Below are 17,552 nucleotides of genomic sequence, written 5' to 3'. Positions count from 1 at the left end.
AGGGCTCATAACCAAGTTCCTGTCCTATTCTGTTTCCCAACATTACTTACGACAGCTGTCTGACAGAGGTCTTCTGTCAGAAATACTTGTTTCTTGCCCTCCCCTGTGGCTGCCCTTCTTCATCCTGGACACAGATGGTGTGTTGAGTCCCCCAGCTCCATCCCCCAGCATGGTTTCTGGGCTCGACGTGCGGGATCTGCACAGCATCTCCTGACCCTGCTCCAGTGCTGGGTCCCAACACATCCGTGTGGACCTAGCCCAGCCATCCTGCTCCCTTGGGCCGCCCAGACACACTGCGTGGCCACCCTCACTGCTCTGCTACCTTTTTTTCTTAAAGGGTTTAACTGTTTAATTTTAATTAGTATTTACATAATGAATAGCTAAGCAGCAAGCTTGTTTTTCATGTAGCCAGTGCTAAACAGCTGTCATGTACTTTTTATTTTGCCAGGTAAATAAATCATTGGAAAGCAGGTGAGTGAAATTAAGATTTTGCCTTTATAGAATACAGAAAACACTGCACATGGAGTGAAAATTGTTTGAAGGTGGTTTGGAGGTCACATGGTGGTGTTATATTCTTGGGTCTAATCTAAGGGCATCAATGGAAAGTGCAGTTTGAAGCAATACTCCAGGAAAAAGTCTGCATTTGAAGAAATCCAGACCTCAGTAGGATTCTGCTGTAGTCCTGATAACGGACTTGAATGTGCAGGAGCAGGGCTGCGAAGTGGCTGCGAATGAGGTGGTGCAACCATGTAAAGGACATGGCAGAGGGGTTTCAGACTCCATGGTCACCTGCACTTTTGTCTCCTGTTTTGCCTTTTGGGGATTCCATATGAGACATCTGCTTCCTGACATGGGCTCCCCTTTGAAAGGTTTTAGCTCCAGAGAAGCAGCGACCAGGCATGAAAAAGCCAAGAGCTGGGTCTCGTGGGGCTGGGCCAGACGCCTTCATTCCTCCCCCTACAGCAAAGCCCCTGTGAACCGGGGTCTCCCACATCTCCCACAAAAGCTGCTGACTTCACTCATAATGATAATAATAACACAGACTGTGAGGGTTGTTTAGTTAATGAGCTTCAAATGCTTGGGGGAAAAGAAAGGTTTGGTGACTTGGCTGGCGAAGTGAGTGATGGAGCCAGGACCCAAGACCTCCTGGTCCCACAGTCAGTCTGAAGGGAAGGTTGTTAATCTTGGCACCAGAGACCAGTGAAAAGCAGCCGCTCTGTGTGCTCTGGACCATTTTACCTGCTTCAATAAACCATCCACATCCACCCTGGGTGGGAAATACAACTGCTGAAGTCAACTTGCTAGCAGGTGAAGGATAGGGGTGCTGTTTATTTTAGTTTAGCTTATTTAAAGCCTTATAATTACTTTTCACAAGGCTATATTTGTTATTATTTATTTTGGATTTCAAGCAGGATTTTCCCTTTTAAAACTGCACCCACTCCGACTCGGCAGCTGCCTTAACTCATGCAATAGGAATGAACTGAGATTTACAAGGAAAGGGAATGCATACCTTCAGATAAAATGTTTCTGTCTTATTAGGGTCTGCCAACCACAGTCACCCTAAAACTCTAAATCTGACTTTCTTCCAGATTAAAAGTCTGGGATATGCTCTATGGGACAGTTATAGCTGGTGCAGCAGACATCAGACAAGGTGAACCACCAGGTCTCCTCCACACCTTTGCTTTGCCTGTAAAATCACCCTCATCTTTTAACTTCAGACAACAGTCTCTTCAGAAGCTATTTCAATTGTTATGGAAACTGTTTAAAGGAGTGAGTTAATCTCAAAAGAAGCTTTCAGCTCAGTCACCTCTAGTGTTTTTGTGGAAGAAGGCCCCTTGCTAAGCTCAGTTGGTGGTGGTGACAGCTCCTGACCCACCTCAGTCTGCAGCTGGGCGTCAAAGCCATCGACATGAGCTGTGCCCCTGCCCCTAACGAGGACATTGTGCTTGGGTTGCTGTCATCTCCTTGGTCTGTTTCTTTCAGCTGCGCAAGAGTAGTTTAGGAGATGCAGCTAAGGATCTGTTGCAAATACCTGGTGAGAAACAAGGGTTGTATAAATAGGTGACATGGAAATGTTCCTGTTTCTGGACCAAGGCACCTCTACCCTGACGTGCTCTGACTTGTGTTGTCAGCTCTGGGGTGTGAATGCTGCTCCTGTACCACACCTCAGTCCTGAGCAGGAAAAGCAGCTGCTGTGCTGGTAAAGGGACATCCACCTGCCCTACCTGCCCTAAGCAGGCAGAGGCTGTGCACTGATGGGGAGCTGGGGTCCGTGCCATCCTGCCCCACCACCCTTCTGGCCAGCCCTGTGCAGAGGGAGCCGCCGGCACTGGCATGGATGCACATAGGTCTCTCCCTGTGAGTGTTTTACTCATAGTGCACGTGCATCCATCTGTTTGGTGATGGTTACATTATGAATGAAACAGTGACGACTAATGAATTAATCAATGACAGGGACAACAGGGAAGGTGGGAAGCTGTGGTGACTCCCAGAGAGGTTAAAAACCGGAGTAAAAGCCCCTTGTGCTCATGCTGGGAAACACATGGGCTCCTCCTGTGCAACAGAGATGGGACAAGGACAACACAGCACACTAGCTCTCTGCTGGCTTCGGGGTACGCTGGAGGAAAGCCCACAGGCCTTCTAGCTGCCGGATCCCCAAGACTGTTTTATTTTAAGGATAAAGTCAATTTGCTTGAATGCATCTGCATTTATAGCAAAAAGAACCCCAAAAGTACAACTCCACAATCTTCACGCATCCTGCTTCTGTTCGGCTGCTCAGCAGAGCTGCCAGCCACAGGCGTGACCTTTTGGCAAGAGTCTTCATAGCCTGACTCAGAGGGACCTGGCAGCAGTGGGGGGCAGAGCCCTGCCTGATTTTCAGGGTAATCAGCAGAGGATGGCTGCTAGAAACCCCCTAGATGAAACTGGGGTGGCCTGGAGGGAGGAATTCTGCCCCATGAAAGGGCAATGGCATTTCTGCCCCCTCCTCTCCCTAATCCTCAGCCCAGAGCTACACTTACATCTAGCTCTGTATTTTGGAAAGGTAGGATCTCCCTCGTTGCACCACCTGCTCCTCCAGGTCTCTGGGACACCTCTCCCTGCTTTCCACTTCCATAAGAGTGATTATGAAACCAAATGGCTTTGACCTTTGAAGTGGGAAATCAATGGCTGGGCAGGGCTCAGTTCACTGCAGAAATATTTACAGGCACATCAGGAATGTTGTACTAAGTTCTTTCATTCTGGCGAGAAGGCAGGGAGCCAGCACGTGTTACGTTCAATTCATACATTCAGATTTCGTTATGACTCTTGCTTCGCCTGCCTTGGCCTTCTGCCGTGCCCTGGGGAGAAGCTCAGCTGCGGTGCACGAGTCACAGATATTTTCGGGGAAAAATGTTTCTAGAACTGGAAGTGTAAGTGCAGAACGCTACTCCCAGAGGTGTCTAGTGGCTTGGAGGTCTCCATGGAGCTGGATACAGGTGGCTGCATGATAGGAGTGCAGACACAGAGCTGGGCTCCTGGAGAGCTCCCCTGCTACCTGTGCCAGCCAGGGCTGCTGGACCGTTGCTGCAGCAGCATCTCCAGCGATGCACTTGAAAAAGTCCTCAGGCATCAGGTGCATTTTTGATGCAAAAATCTGAGCCTTTGATACTTTCCTGGTGAAGTGAGGGAGAGCATGCCTGTTCTCTGGGGAATGCGGAGGAATTCTGGAGGATACAGGATTCTCAAAATGTTGAGTCTGTGACTCCATCGAAGAGGATAATAGCCTGAGCAGCAGAAAAACCCAGGTTTGCAGGTTCTCTATCTATTTAGCTGTGTGAACTTGCAACCGTTTTTTATCCCAAGTATTCTGCCATGAGCTGGCAGAAGGGAGGGAGTTTGAGTTTGCAAAGGCTAATTTTAGTAAGAGACAGCCTTAAACCAGTTCCCTCAGGGCTAGCTATGTTACCAAAAAAATCATCCACAGATTAAAATCACCCAATTACCATACTATAGCAAATAAAAACACTAGCCAGAGATGTAATCTCACGTGCTATTAAAATACACTAACACGCAAAACACCATTCACAGATACCATCTACCTAGATGAATGCCACACACAATAGCCCATCTGAAATCACTTACTTAAATTGTTTAAGGAGTTACACACAGTATTTGTTCTTGCATTCCAGGGTGGGCTGGGTTGGATAAAGAGTCTGGATGGTCATGAGACATGGTGCCTTTCACTTTCATGTGCTGCTCTGAATTTAGCCCGGGTTTATTAATGAGCAGAGAAAATAAGGACTCACTGATGTATAGTAGGTGCGATATGCGATATGACCTGGAAATGAGCTGCAAATTTCTGCCAGAGCTGGGGAGTAAGTCAAACAGGGTTCACATCAGATGTCAAGACCAGGCTGAGAGAGGGCGAGAGATATGTGAGCTATGGAGACTGAATTCTGCCTACCGCCTTCTGTTGTACACATCACCTGGATATCTTAGTCCTTACAACCCTTCTTGCTACTATACAACGTCCCCAGTTAGGCGAATTTGTTGATAGTAACCAGCAAAATAAGTATCTTTGCATGGAGATGTTTGTGTCCACATCTCTCAGTGTGATCATTTTCCTCAAATACATTCACTTCTAAAGGATGCTCCTGTCCCCCCAGTCTTTCATGACACAACTACTGCCTTTCTTTTAGGGCATCGATTCACTTCCATGCTAAGAGCAAAATCTCCATGACAGTTCCCCCTGTAAATGTCCAATCTCTGTGTAAAACAGGAAGGCTGATGGCTGCAGTCAGACTGGAGGCATTACAAAGTAATGAGTTTACCCTAAGCCACTTCTGAATTGTGATTTCCTTTTTCCAGCCAAGGTATTGAGGGAGAGCATGGGACCATATATATTGTAATCACAGAGAAAAACAACCTTTTTAGCACTACTTTATGAAGTCTTCTCCAAAATAACTGACAGACATCAGTGGGTGTCCTTGTTAGATGCCTGGAGGAATAAGGATTAATTAATTCTGCCTCACTGAGGGAAAACAGAAAATTAAGGGTACAATGACCAAAAAGGTCTATGGGATCTAGGGACGAAATGCCAAGGACTGTGGTCTTTTCTTTGTGTGTGTTTATTGACACTCCAGGTCTGGAGCCACCTATGCAAATGCCAAGCACTTGCACAAGGGCTCAGAAGACATTGTAGCTCTCCACAGGGATGTTGTAGCTTTTGAAAGATGCCCACAGAATGGCCAGGCATCTTCTGGCAGTGTGGGCATGGCAGGCGTGACCTACCATGCTCTAGCTAGCAGCCAGGGTGCCATAGGCTGTAGCATGGGCTGCTCAAATCTGTCCAAGATCTTGGCATTGCTGAAGCCGTTCCTTCTGCACCCTTACTGCTGCTGTCAGTCCTCCTGGCCATGCATACAGTGCAGAGCTATGGTTATTGCTCAGCCCCATCTCCACCTGGCCGTCTTCTCCTTTTGCACATCTCATCTCCCCAGCTGGTTCTGTCTTGCTGGGTATGAGGCACCCAGACACCAGCTGTTGGCTTGGCCCCAGCGCATGTTGATGTACCTGCCTTCAGATCACGCCAAGGGCCTTTCCCACAGTGAAAAGGGCTATTAAAATAAATTAAAATCCCTTGGGTTTGCACCATCTGAAAGGCATGCACACAGCACCCACCATGGCTATACCACCTTGCAGCAGTGCATTAGCAAATCCTCCTCTAGCTGTTGACCCATCCCTCAGAGCTGAGGGAAAGCTTGGTCTGACCAGCAGCCACACAAGCTATTTTGGGTTTGATATGCAGTAGGTTTGATAAGAAAGCTCTCAGGATAAAACAAATTTCCTCTTGGACTCGGTAGAACTGGGCACATACTCCGGCACACAGAGTTTCCTTTCCTATAAGCTCATGAAGTAGCCTTCTAAAATTAGGAATGGGAGATGAAGCTCTGGACCCACTGCAAGCAGAGACCTCTGTCCCCAGGACCAGGATTCACCTTAGGGGTATGGTAAACCCTCCCGTGATGGCAGAGAGGTGAAGAGGAAGAATTTTCAACACAGTACAAAAATGTAAAGCATTCCTTTCTGTGTTGATTCCCTGGTATGCCTCCTATGTACATGCCAAGTATTCATGTGGGTCAGGGGTTTACACTGGGTCAGTGCAGGTGCCATACAATTTGCCTCCTGTCTAATGATACTGAGCATTATCTGAGGAGCTCAGACCACCTTGCAAGAGCAAGGGGTTCTTGTTATTGCTCAAAGTGAGAAACAAGGCACCTCAGTATGGCTACAATTTGGTGCATTTCTGCTTGAATCGGATTTGTCTGCCTCACACTATGAGTGCGCGATTCACCGTGGCTCCAGCCCAGGCTCCCATGAAATTATGGCTACATTTCTGTAGCCTCATCTGCTCTGTGGCCCCAGGTGCCCAGGTACCTGACTGGTGTCTCCTCTGAGCTGCTGGATGGGTGCAGTGGAGCAGAAGCCACTTCAGTGCTCGTGATGCCCAGAGGATGGGGTGCATTTTATGCTCAAAAAACCTCCACTGTGTGGCAAACTCCCTTGCTGCAGCCTCACGCCACAGCTTTGCACCATGTGGGGAAACAAGATACTGGGGAGTGGACAAGAAAATACGGCTGGCAGCATGGGCCCAGAGGTCATTGCCAGGGACAAATCGAGAGGGAGATGCAGGTCAGAGACCATGATCTCCTCTGCTTATGAAAACGGTGTTCAGTTATGGGAAAAACACTAATGACATGAAAAAAAGTCTTGATACCGATCTTTTACCTCTATTATTCTGATGCTCTCTTCTGTTTCCTCTGCTGCGCTCATGTTGTGTCATTTTGTAACCTGTGTTCACCATCAGTATGGATTTACAGGCGAACAGTTCAGTATTTGGCCCAGAGACAATGACTCTCTGGTGTTCAGCTGTTCCAGCCAGTGTCATGTTCCATATAAAGCACCTCAGTTTTCACTGGGGTCATTGCTCATATTCAGCAGTTTCCTTTTTCCTTGATCTAATCTAAAAAAAAATAATAATAAAAAAATTAACTACCTCCCTACAAATGCCAGTACTCCAGAAGCTAATCGCCTGATCTCCCACACTCAGAAGATGCCCTGGGAGATGCACAGGGAGGACCAGAGGATCCTGCCTGCCTTGGTGCAAGGTGGTTGATCTCCCCCCTCAGTTTTCCTTCACACCCCTACGGGCACCCTCACATGGGAAGATGTAGGGATGGGTACCCTAACAGCGGTGGCACCTGTGGAAGTGTTAGGGATATTCCTTTGTCAGATGGGTGCTGCCTCAGGCATTTCACACCACCTTGCAGCCCCCAGAGCCCCTTGGCTGCCCCATCCCCCTGTGGAACACAGGGTGGGCACGGTCCTTGGGAGTGCAGGGGCTGGGGACGGCTGCCCGAGGGTGGCAGTGGCAGCATCTCCCAGTCAAAAAGAAGCAGGAACGTTTCTGTCCCTTCTGCTGGCCTCCCTGCTGCAGGTGGGTGCCAAAGGGAGTCCTGGGCTTCTCCTTACTGCTGCGGGCTCATGGAGCAAGGAGATGTCGAAGGGTCCCACCAGACCATGCAGGAAGCTCAGAGAGAGAAAGAAAGACACAAAAAAGCCCGCGCTTTATCATTTAAACCCTGATTTCTAATTGCACTGCTGTTTCAAACAAGCGTACAGGGGAGCTTGTCACGGGTGGCTCCCCCTCATGGCTCACAACGCGAGAGGAAGAGAAATCCAGAGCCCCAAGCCTGCACTGCTGCTAGCACAGCTAACCTGCTGCAAGCTCCCTGACCCCTGCCAAGCTGCTTGGAAGGAATGAGGAGACCAAAAGCCCCTGAGGAAGGCAGAGGAGACCCCCAGAAAGCGTCCCTGTCCCTCTTCCCGCAGGCTGGTGAGCTGCCCCAGCACAGCACCCTGCCGCAGCACTGCTGAGCGCCCGCTGGCAGCCAAAGCCAGGCACGTGTGAAGTCATGCAGCAGGGAAAAGGGGAAAAGCAGGCTGAAGCCCCTCCGAGCACGCACTGCCAGATCATCTGAAGGGTGCCCGGCGTGGGTCAGGCCAGGGTGGGCTGCTCGTCTGCTGCAGGGGCTGGCGGCAATCAGCAGCCACACCAAGAGGAATGCTTGCACGCTATCTGCATGCTGCTGCTGCTGCCCTACAGCCCTCCCCACAGTGACATACCAGGCACAGTTACTTATCTGTTCTCTACAAGAAGAGAATTTTACAATTCCTCTCCCGCCAAACACTGTGTTGAAGATTGTCACTTCTGAGCGCTTGCCAAGGGCCTGATCAGGCCAGCTGCTTAATATCAGAGTGCTTTGCGCTCTCCAGCTTGTGATAAGCATCTGGGCAGGCAGGGTTGAGGCCAGCATCCCGGCTAGCTGCAGTCCTGAGGAAGGTCTTGGATGCCCGAAAGCCTGGCTGCTTTTTCCAATTATGTCAGCTGGGCTAATAAAAGTGATTACCTCTTTCTACCAACCCTGCCTTTCTCATTGATCCCACAGGCTGTTCTTCAAATGTCACCCAGCAAGGAGGGAGCACACATCCAATTATAAAAAGAGAAAAGATTAGCGTGATGACAAAGCAATGGGGTCAGTGGTGCAGATGTGCTGCACAAAACAAATGAGACGTGCCTGGTTTTGGCACCCTCCAAGCCCAAGGAACCCAGAGGAAGGTATTTTGGGGTGAGCTGGGGCTCTCCCCAGCACTTCAGGCAGCATAGGGACTGCCAGCTTCACTGTTTTCCTGACCTCTCCTCTGAGGTTTGGTATTATATTTGTTTATATAAGAAGCTTTGAACATGCTGGAAAACCAGTAACTACTCAAAAGCGCAGATAAAGGCTTGCAAACATCAAAAGCAACTCGGACTTTGGGTGATGAAATTTATTTTTATGTGGGGCAAATTCCTGCCTTTATTTTGAACCTGTGGTCACTAGTCACAATCACTTGGTGTGGGTCATAGGTGCATAGCCAAGGGCAGAAATCAGCTCGAGCCATGGGCCCACCCTGACACACCTCACATAGGAGAGCAAAGATTGCCAACAAAAGCACGAGTTGCAGAATCAAGAAAGAAAAATCAGCCTTTCTTGGCTTCGTCTACTACATCCTGTTAACCAAAGCAGAGGTTCAGGCTTTTTTGAATATAGTACAACGAAGAGAAAATATTTAGGTGTAAGCTGGACTGGCTGATTTCTGCACCCTGGGCCACAGACACTTCCAGAGTCCTGTAGAAGACTCTGGAGAGGGATATTACAAGGGATGTTGCAGGGCACATGGGTGCCTTTGGTAAAGCACTTGTTACAAAGCAGAAAACTTAGCTTTGCCTCTCCAAGAGCTGGTATCTCCCACTAAGTCCCCAAACCTGCCTCTCCTCCTCTGAAGATTCCGTGCTTCATGCAAAGATAGGGATAGGGGACTTAACGCTTTGACTTGGTGTTGGAGTATTCCCAGATGTTAGCGTAACCCACAGGAGGCAGCACAGCAAACTCACCAGGTTATTACCAGAAACTTACCTCGAGCACTTTCCAGAGATTTTTGGTCACCTCTTACAAAAGAAGGGGGAACAGGGAGCTGAGGATGACATGTAGCTCCCACATCTGCTTTTCCTTTCCCGTTTTGCTCTGCTCTCCCACGATTGCATCTCATCTCTGTATGTCTGCTTTTCCAGCAGCTTCTTCCCGCTCTTCCCCTGCAAGGCGAGCGCTGCTGGCCCATGGGCGGAGAGAGTGGGGGGGTGGGGGTGGCATGTGCGCCCGGGGGGAGCTGGGGAATGGGTGTTGCACCCAGCAAGTGCTAACTGAGCCTGTGTCTGTGTACGGGCCAGGCTCTCGGCTTCTGTGAAGCCTCTGAACGCCGATGGAGCACTACAGAACCGCACCAGCCACCAGCCGGTTACAGCTGTACCTGTTGGTATGTGTGGGAAACATATGGCCCCGTTTATCTCGGTGGTGGGCAGGGGAAACTCCTGGTAATTAGCTAAGGTTGTTAGCACTGCACGTGTGGCTCCTCCAGATGCTCCTGCTTTCGATGGGCTCCTCATGTCTGCAGTGGGAAGGGCTGTCCTGTGGGTCTTCTGTTCATTTTTAAAACCTCGGAGGTGTGCGGATGCAAAAGTGGAGTGTGGAAAGAGTGCGGATGAGACGCTAGTTAAGAAAGGTCCCTGCCTAGACAGAAACCTTGTACTGCTGAAACTGCCTTTCATCTCATTTCCTGATTCCTGCACCTCATTTGCTTCTCTTGTTTTAAACCGCAAAGCTTCCTCCGCATACACCCTGCTCTTGGCTATAAATAACCCGGGTGCAGCCGGGGTGCGACACGGACCCACAGCAGGCCATGGCACAGGGCCAGCGGGGTGACGGCTGCTCCCCGCTGGTATGGCCTTGCCAGCTGGGAAAAACGAGGCAGAATCGTGAAGCCCCAGCAGTTTCCGGCAGCTGATGTGTTTCAGATAAGATTTAACATTAGTAAGTGTTTAATTGCTAACGAGAGCCCTCCACGGCCTCTGCCATGGGAGGGCCACGGTGCAGCACCCAACAAGACGCTGACCCGCAGCTACTTCTGGTTCACCAAGCGGTGTGGTGGGAAGTCTGGGCAAAAGTGATGCTTTCCATTCTCGCTTTCTGTGGCACAGGGCAATTTTAGAGCTACAGCCTTCAGGTTTCACTGTCACCGCTGCAAGCACCCCGGGGCTTGCAGGCAGCAGGATGTGTCTGCAGAGCAGCATGGGACTGGACAGTGTCAGCGCAGGGCAATGGGCAGAAATGAAACTCCAGCGGCAGCGTTATCTCCCATTACGCTAAAAGGAAGTTTGCAGGATTCCTTAGTCCTTATTTAGCAAATTTGTTGCTTTGGAGGGAAATGCTTGTGTTAGTGTCTGGGGCTAACACATGCCTGGCTCCTCTGGAGGACCGCTGCCTGGCCAGTGCTGCTGGAAGAGCTGAGGGGCATTGCACCTTTGAGCAGCTCTGGGGGCTCTGGGGCTGGGCTGTGGCTGCAGCACTTGGATGCACCCACCGCCCCAGCTGCCGGGGTGTCAGCCAGGCTGCTGAAGCCACAGCAGTGGTGCTGGGCGGGGGGCCAGCAGGGATGGAGACCTGGGTGACATCCTGGCACAAAGTGTCCCCAGTGAGCATGGGGGCTCTCAGGAAAGTGAGACCACAGTGCCCAGCCAGGGACTTTGTGAGCACCAGCATCCTCAGGATTTTCCTGGTGCCATGTGTCCTGGAGACACCCCCGGGACACGGAGCACACAGGGTGCACAGCTGGGGTGGGAGCTGGGTGACACCCCGGGAGGGGGAGCACAGAGGGTGCACGGCAGCTGGGTGACACCCCGGGACACGGAGCACACGTGTGGCGCTCGTGGGTGCACAGCATGGGGACACTGCAGAGCCAGCAGCGCGCGGGAGGCATGCCGGGCGGAAAGCACAGGGACACCCTGCGGCGGGCAGCACGCGTGGGCAGGGGGGCGTGGGGACACGGCGGGGCGGGGACACGCGTGGGGCAGGCGGTCGGGGGGGGGTGCGGGGGGGTGCGAGGTGCGCGCGGGGCGCGGCGCGGGCTGCCATTGGCTGTGGCGGGCTGATGTCACAGCGGGTGTCGCTATAAGCTCCGCGGCGCCTAACGGGCTGGGGGAGTCGGGCGGGCTCGCGCCGCCGCGCGGGGCACGGGACGGGACGGGACGGGACGGGAGCGGAGCGGAGCCGTGCGGGAGCGGAGCGGCCCTGTCCCAGGCACGCACAGCGGGAGCGCCCCTCGCCCAGCCCGCCCCGCACCTGCCGGTCCCGTATGCGCCGTGCCCAGCGCAGCGCTGCCGCGGAGCAGCCCTAGGCAAAGCCAAGCCCCCGCCGCCTGCCCGGGGGGCTGCTGGGGGGCCATGGGGGTGGCAGGCACCGAGCTGCCCAGCGGCAACGTCAGTGCCAACCAGAGCGCCGCTGACCCCACGCTGTCGCGGGACGTGTGGATGGTGGGCATGGGGATCCTCATGTCGGTGATCGTGCTGGCCATCGTCTTCGGCAACGTGCTGGTGATCACCGCCATCGCCCGGTTCCAGCGCCTGCAGACCGTCACCAACTACTTCATCACCTCGCTGGCCTGCGCCGACCTGGTGATGGGGCTGGCCGTGGTGCCCTTCGGCGCCAGCCACATCATCATGGAGATGTGGAAATTCGGGAACTTCTGGTGTGAGTTCTGGACCTCCTTGGACGTGCTCTGCGTCACAGCCAGCATTGAGACCCTCTGCGTCATTGCCGTGGACCGGTACTTTGCCATCACCTCCCCTTTCAAGTACCAGAGCCTGCTGACCAAGAGCAAGGCACGCGTGGTCATCCTCGTGGTGTGGGTGGTCTCAGCCCTCACCTCCTTCTTGCCCATCCAGATGCACTGGTACCGGGCAGACCGTGACGAGGCCATCCTGTGCTACGAGAAGGACACGTGTTGTGACTTCTTCACCAACCAAGCCTATGCCATTGCCTCCTCCATCATCTCCTTCTACCTGCCGCTTGTGGTCATGGTATTCGTCTACGCCAGGGTCTTCCAGGTGGCCAAGAAGCAATTGCAGAAGATAGACAGGAGCGAGGGGAGGTTTCACACCCAGAACAAGGAGCAGGAGCAGAAAGGGGGTGCTGGGCACCGCCGCTCCTCCAAGTTCTTCTTGAAGGAGCACAAGGCCCTCAAGACCCTGGGCATCATCATGGGCACCTTCACGCTGTGCTGGCTGCCCTTCTTCATTGTCAACATCGTGCACGTCATCCAGGACGACATCATACCCAAGTATGTGTACATCCTCTTGAACTGGCTGGGCTATGTTAACTCTGCCTTCAACCCTTTGATCTACTGCCGGAGCCCGGACTTCAGGTATGCCTTCCAGGAGCTCCTGTGCCTCCGCAGGTCCGCCCTGAAGATGTATGCCAACGGCTACTCAAACAGCAACGGCAAGAGCGACTACAACGAGGAGGACAACGGCTACCCCCTGGCCTCGGATAAAGCCTGCGAGCTGCTCTGCGAGGAGGGCTCCTTCCCTCACCCCGAGGACTTGTTGCACTGCAAAGGTACTGTGCCTAGCGGGTAGCGTCGAGACGCGACGGGCTCTGGCGTGGCACACGTCGGTTGTAAAGAGGAGCCTTTCTCTCGTAAGGAAAAACAACCCCCCCGTTAATAATAGCAGTGATCCTCTTCTAGGGTGCACCTAGAACCTACCGGCTGCAAGAAACACAAAACCTCAGCAAACCTGCTGCAAACAGGTGGGGGTTTGCTCCGGGCAGGCTGCAAGCAGCCTGCCTCTTCAGGGGTACGGCCGTGGGTGCCTTGGGCGGGGGTGGGGTGGGGGGGTGGGGGGTAAGGCAGTGGAGAAAGCTTGTCCCCGGCGGGACAAGCCGGGGCCGGTGTTGGAACTACCTCATGACCTGACTGTAGGAGCCGGCGGCGGAGCGCGGTGCGGTGCGGCGGGAGCGGGCGGGGGCTGCGGAGCCCGGTGCGCCGCCGGCGTCCCCCCGCTGCCCTCCGCCTGACCGTGGGACCCCTCCTCGGCCAGGAGGGCAGCCCCGAGCGGTGGTACCAGTCTTGTCCAGCCCAGGGGACCGTGCGGAGGTGGCACCCTGCGGCAAACCCCCCCGGGAAGGGATGCTAGCAGCGGGGCTGAGCGCGGCTGGGCAGGACTGTGTCGCGGCTATTGCGCTCACTGGGACAGTTTAAACAACGCCCAGAAACAACGAATGGTTTGTTTGGGGTTTTTTTGCCAAGTGCTATCATCGGACTTTCTGCTGAAATAATAAGGGAAATAAATGGACTGTTTGCCCTGAGACTCTGACTATGGGACTGAGGAATGTCGCACTGGGAAGCCGGGTGAAATGCTGCTACAGCCGCAGCCCATCCTTTTGTTGAGGCTCCCAAAGCTCTCAAACCGCCCGGCTTGTTTAACTACAAGTCTCGGGATACAGGGAGCCCGAGGAGGTGGGAAGGGAGGAGATGTTTTATTTTCTGTGGCAGACGGCAGCACAGCTCTGGCCGCGGGACGGCTGTAGGTGGGTTGGGTTGTTGGCCGAGGGGGTTTCCCCCCTCACTTCAGGCTTTGCGGGTTGTCCCCCGGCTGCGGGAGCGGGTGGCGGGCGCGCAGCGCTGGCGGGGGGCGGCAGATGCGGGCTGCGGGATGGGGACGGCGCCGCTGCCGGGGGCTTGCTCCCTGGAAGCCCCTAGCTGGAGGGAAGCAGGCATCGGGGGGCAGATGGGGCTCCCCCCATTGCCAGCACCCGCGGCTGCTGTTGGGAAAGGCTGGACCCGAGGGCCGGGAGGATGTGCAAGTGCGGGATCTTTTCAGAAACACCCAGGAGAGGTGGAAACGGTTCTGACGGGACCTACCGGCGCTCCGTGGGGCCGTGCTGGCCCGCGGGGGGATGCTCGGGCACCGCGTGCGGGGTTTTCTCCCCTAACACACAGCCCCCCCCCCCCCCCCCCATTTCCACGCACTTGCCCCGTGCTACGCGGGTTTTGTTTTGCCTGCGCTGCTGCTGAGGCCCTGCCGCGGTTGTGTGTGGCGTCTGGGGGTCGCTGGCTTTGCAGAAGCAGTGGGGTGGCCAGCTACACGCCCGGAGCTGAGACCCCCGGGGCTGGTCCCCCCTGCGGTAGGCGGCAGAGGCGGCTTGGGGCTGCGCTGCAAGCAGGCAGCGGGCATCGGAGGCTGGGAGCGGGGATGGAGCGGGGCTCCCGGCTGCCGGCAGCTCTTTGCAGTCCCCGCATTCTCCCCAGGCTCGCTTGGCTGCTCAGAGAAGGACTTGTCCCAAGGGAATCCCCTCTGGAACGGCAGTGGGGGGCCGGGGGGGATTGCTACTGGTCTCTGCTGCTGCAAGGTGCAGGACAGCCACAAACTCCTGGAACTCTCACACCCCTCATGGTAAAACCCCACCTGGCTTTTATGGGGCGGGGGGCTGGAAACTTCTGGTGCTCTCTTCTTTCTTTCCCAAAGCAGTCCTGATCCTTCTTGAAAAGGGTGCTGGGAAGGAGGAACAGCTGTAGGAGCCCTCTCCTCTAGCCCTGTGATGGGTACTGGCTCAGCTGTGCTTGCCACCTTTCGAGCTCTGCCTGAGCACCCTTCCCTCCTGCCTCTTGCAGTCTGCTTTGATGCCTGCGCCTGCCTGTGCCCTCATCTGCTGCTCTGGTGGGGTTGTCAGCAGTGCCCTGAGTCCTTTGAGTGTGAGCCACTTGGCAAAGGAGTGTGGTGATACGGTGTAGTGTGTGAGGCCACAGGTCAGCAAAAACATTTGCTCCTCAGATAAACATTAGCAGGCTGTCCGAGCAGGGGGAGACCCAGTGCAGGACTGGGACTGGTGGTCAGGTGCTGTTTGCTTAATACTGCACAAGGACGAAAATGCAAGTGGGTAGTGTGCTGTGTTGTTGGTGTAGGTTCGTGTGCTTGAGCTAGAGATGCACTTCAGCTCCGTGTGCGCCATGATTATTATGTAGCATTCAGGAGGAAGTGAAAATTAACTTCTTGATTGTAGCAATCGATATCTCCTGTGTTATATCTCCAGCGGTTTTAATCTTGCCGGTCACTTGCCATTATTTTGCAACACTCAGGGGCAGTGTAGGTTAGCAGGTAGCAAGGGCACAGCGGGAGGAGGTGTCCCACAGTGACAGCCAGCTCTGACTGGGGGTCAGGCCAGCCAGACTCCCACTGGCTTTGGGGCAGGAGCCACAGGCACAAAGAAATCTGGTGTCTGCATTTCAGTTGCTAGTAAACTGTTAAAAAAGTAAAGTAGTAAAAATATTTTTACTATTATTATTTGCATTTCAGTAGCGCATGTTGCGGACCAGGACTTTGTTGTCCAAATAATTGCTCTGTTTGTTTGGCTGGCTGTGTTTGTGCTTCAGATGTTGAGGCTGTATCTAGTCAAAGCTGCCAGGTGAGCGAGTGGCTAATGGCAGAACCACTACAGCATCCAGAGTACATGATGTGGAAGGGACAGGGGACACTGGGCTGTTTGCACTGTGCAGTTGACCTCAGTACTGCACCGCTCAGCTACAATGTTAGGAAACCTCAGCCTTGCAATGAACTCTTGAGTGTTGAAGAACTGGTTCTTTCCTCTAAGGCAACATTACTGAAACTGGTGAAATGTGAACTGTGCAGTTCTGGGGGCAGCTGGAATCAAAACGGAGAAATATGGAGGGAAAAAAAAAAAAGTGGCACTACCCAAACCAAATCTGAAAAACCTTTCCTGTTCCATGGTTGAAAAAGAAAAGCTGTGTAAAAGAATCCTTTAGCCTGTTAAAATATTTTATAATAGAAAGATAGTTTTATAGATGCATGCTAGGCATTAAGAAAAGAAGCACTGAAGACTGGACACTAGCTGCTTAAATTGATTTTAGGGTACTTAGGATTTTACACTAGCAGAGAGTTGGCTCAGGTTAAATACATCTGGCAAAACACACAGCACTGACTTCATTTGAGGAAAATCACAGTGACAAAATACCAAATTCTTATTGCAAACAGAGAAGGCTACCTTCTGTGCTGCTGCTTTGTACCTTATGCCACTGCCACAACGGTGGGTAGAACATGGGTGGGATACTGTTCACCCCCCGGGCATCAGTGTGTACAGCTAACTGGAGGTTTGCATTACATTCACTGCTTTTAGCCACTTTGGCCAAACAGGTTGTTATTGTTTTTAAAGTCTTTGTCAAGATGAGCGTCACAAATGCAGCTTTTGTGTTGTTACAAAATACTGTCTTTGCTGTAGGTTCTGCTTGTGATTCGGGCAGCTGTAGTTTCCACATCAGGGGCTGTCTTTGCTTTGTCCTCCAAAACAGGCAGAGTATAGAGAGCTGCTGAGTTATGTCAGTCCTTTGCCTCTTGGGAGCATTCCTGGAGAGCTTTTGCTTTCTGGGAAGCCAGGCCATGAAATATAACCTGCTGCTTGCTCCGGAGCTGGGGAGGCATGGAAGTGCAAGGGGGAGCTGGCAAGAGGGGACGGGGTCTGGGTGCAGATCCCTACCTGGGAGCACAACTGGAACATCTCTTGAGGACTGGCTGTTCCCAAAGCACCCTATATCCCAAACGGTTCAGCAGTTCCTAATGCACAGCATTGCCCATCAGTGCATGTCGCATTGCTGTGGGGTTCAGGGTGGGCACGCAGAGCCTGGCTGTGCCTGCCCCAGCCTCACCTGTGGAGCTGGGTCCACACCTTGTGGCCTCCCCTGTGGTTTAGGTGAAGGTGACACCTCTGCCTAAGGACATCCTGGGTATGGCAGGGAGGGAAGAGACTTAAGTTACCAAATGCACCCAAATGTTTGAAAATAGGCCAGGGATTAGTAGTGTAGAAAGGAGAGCCCGGCTTCTTCAGAGAGGGAGCGGATGTGTGAGCAGGCACACAGCGTGCTCTTCAGCTCTCCCATGTCACAGCTGCTGGGCTTTTCTAAGGGTTTATTTATGTGTTTATTTACTATAAGGGACATGTTTTTGCCATAGTGGGGAGGGTCTTGACAGGGCTGGCTAGGAGTAAACAGGAGGCTGCAATCTATCTCCCAGCATCTCTTGCCCTTCTGGTACAGAACCATAGAATCATTTAGATTGGAAAAAAAAG

General features: G+C 53.0%; 1 protein-coding gene across 2 annotated transcripts in view; it reads left to right on the top strand.

The window, feature by feature from the left end:
* The first annotated feature begins 10,901 nt into the window (after positions 1-10,901).
* Positions 10,902-17,552, top strand: part of ADRB2 (adrenoceptor beta 2) — a 38,799-nt gene continuing 32,148 nt past the window's right edge. Inside the window, exons 1-2 of one of the 2 annotated variants that reach the window (XM_080397986.1) lie at positions 10,902-12,753; positions 12,871-13,031. In XM_080397986.1, the coding sequence (XP_080254112.1) occupies positions 11,858-12,753; positions 12,871-13,031 (1,057 nt within the window). In that variant the 5' untranslated portion in view covers positions 10,902-11,857. Of the gene's footprint in view, positions 13,032-17,552 lie in introns of both variants that reach the window. The other variant, XM_080397985.1, reaches the window with a different exon arrangement.

The sequence above is a fragment of the Falco punctatus genome, assembly GCF_963210335.1.
Source record: "Falco punctatus genome assembly, chromosome: 8".
NCBI lineage: Eukaryota > Metazoa > Chordata > Aves > Falconiformes > Falconidae > Falco > Falco punctatus.
The sequence above is the reverse complement of the archived record's forward strand: the minus strand, read 5'-3'. Positions and strand labels throughout refer to the sequence as shown.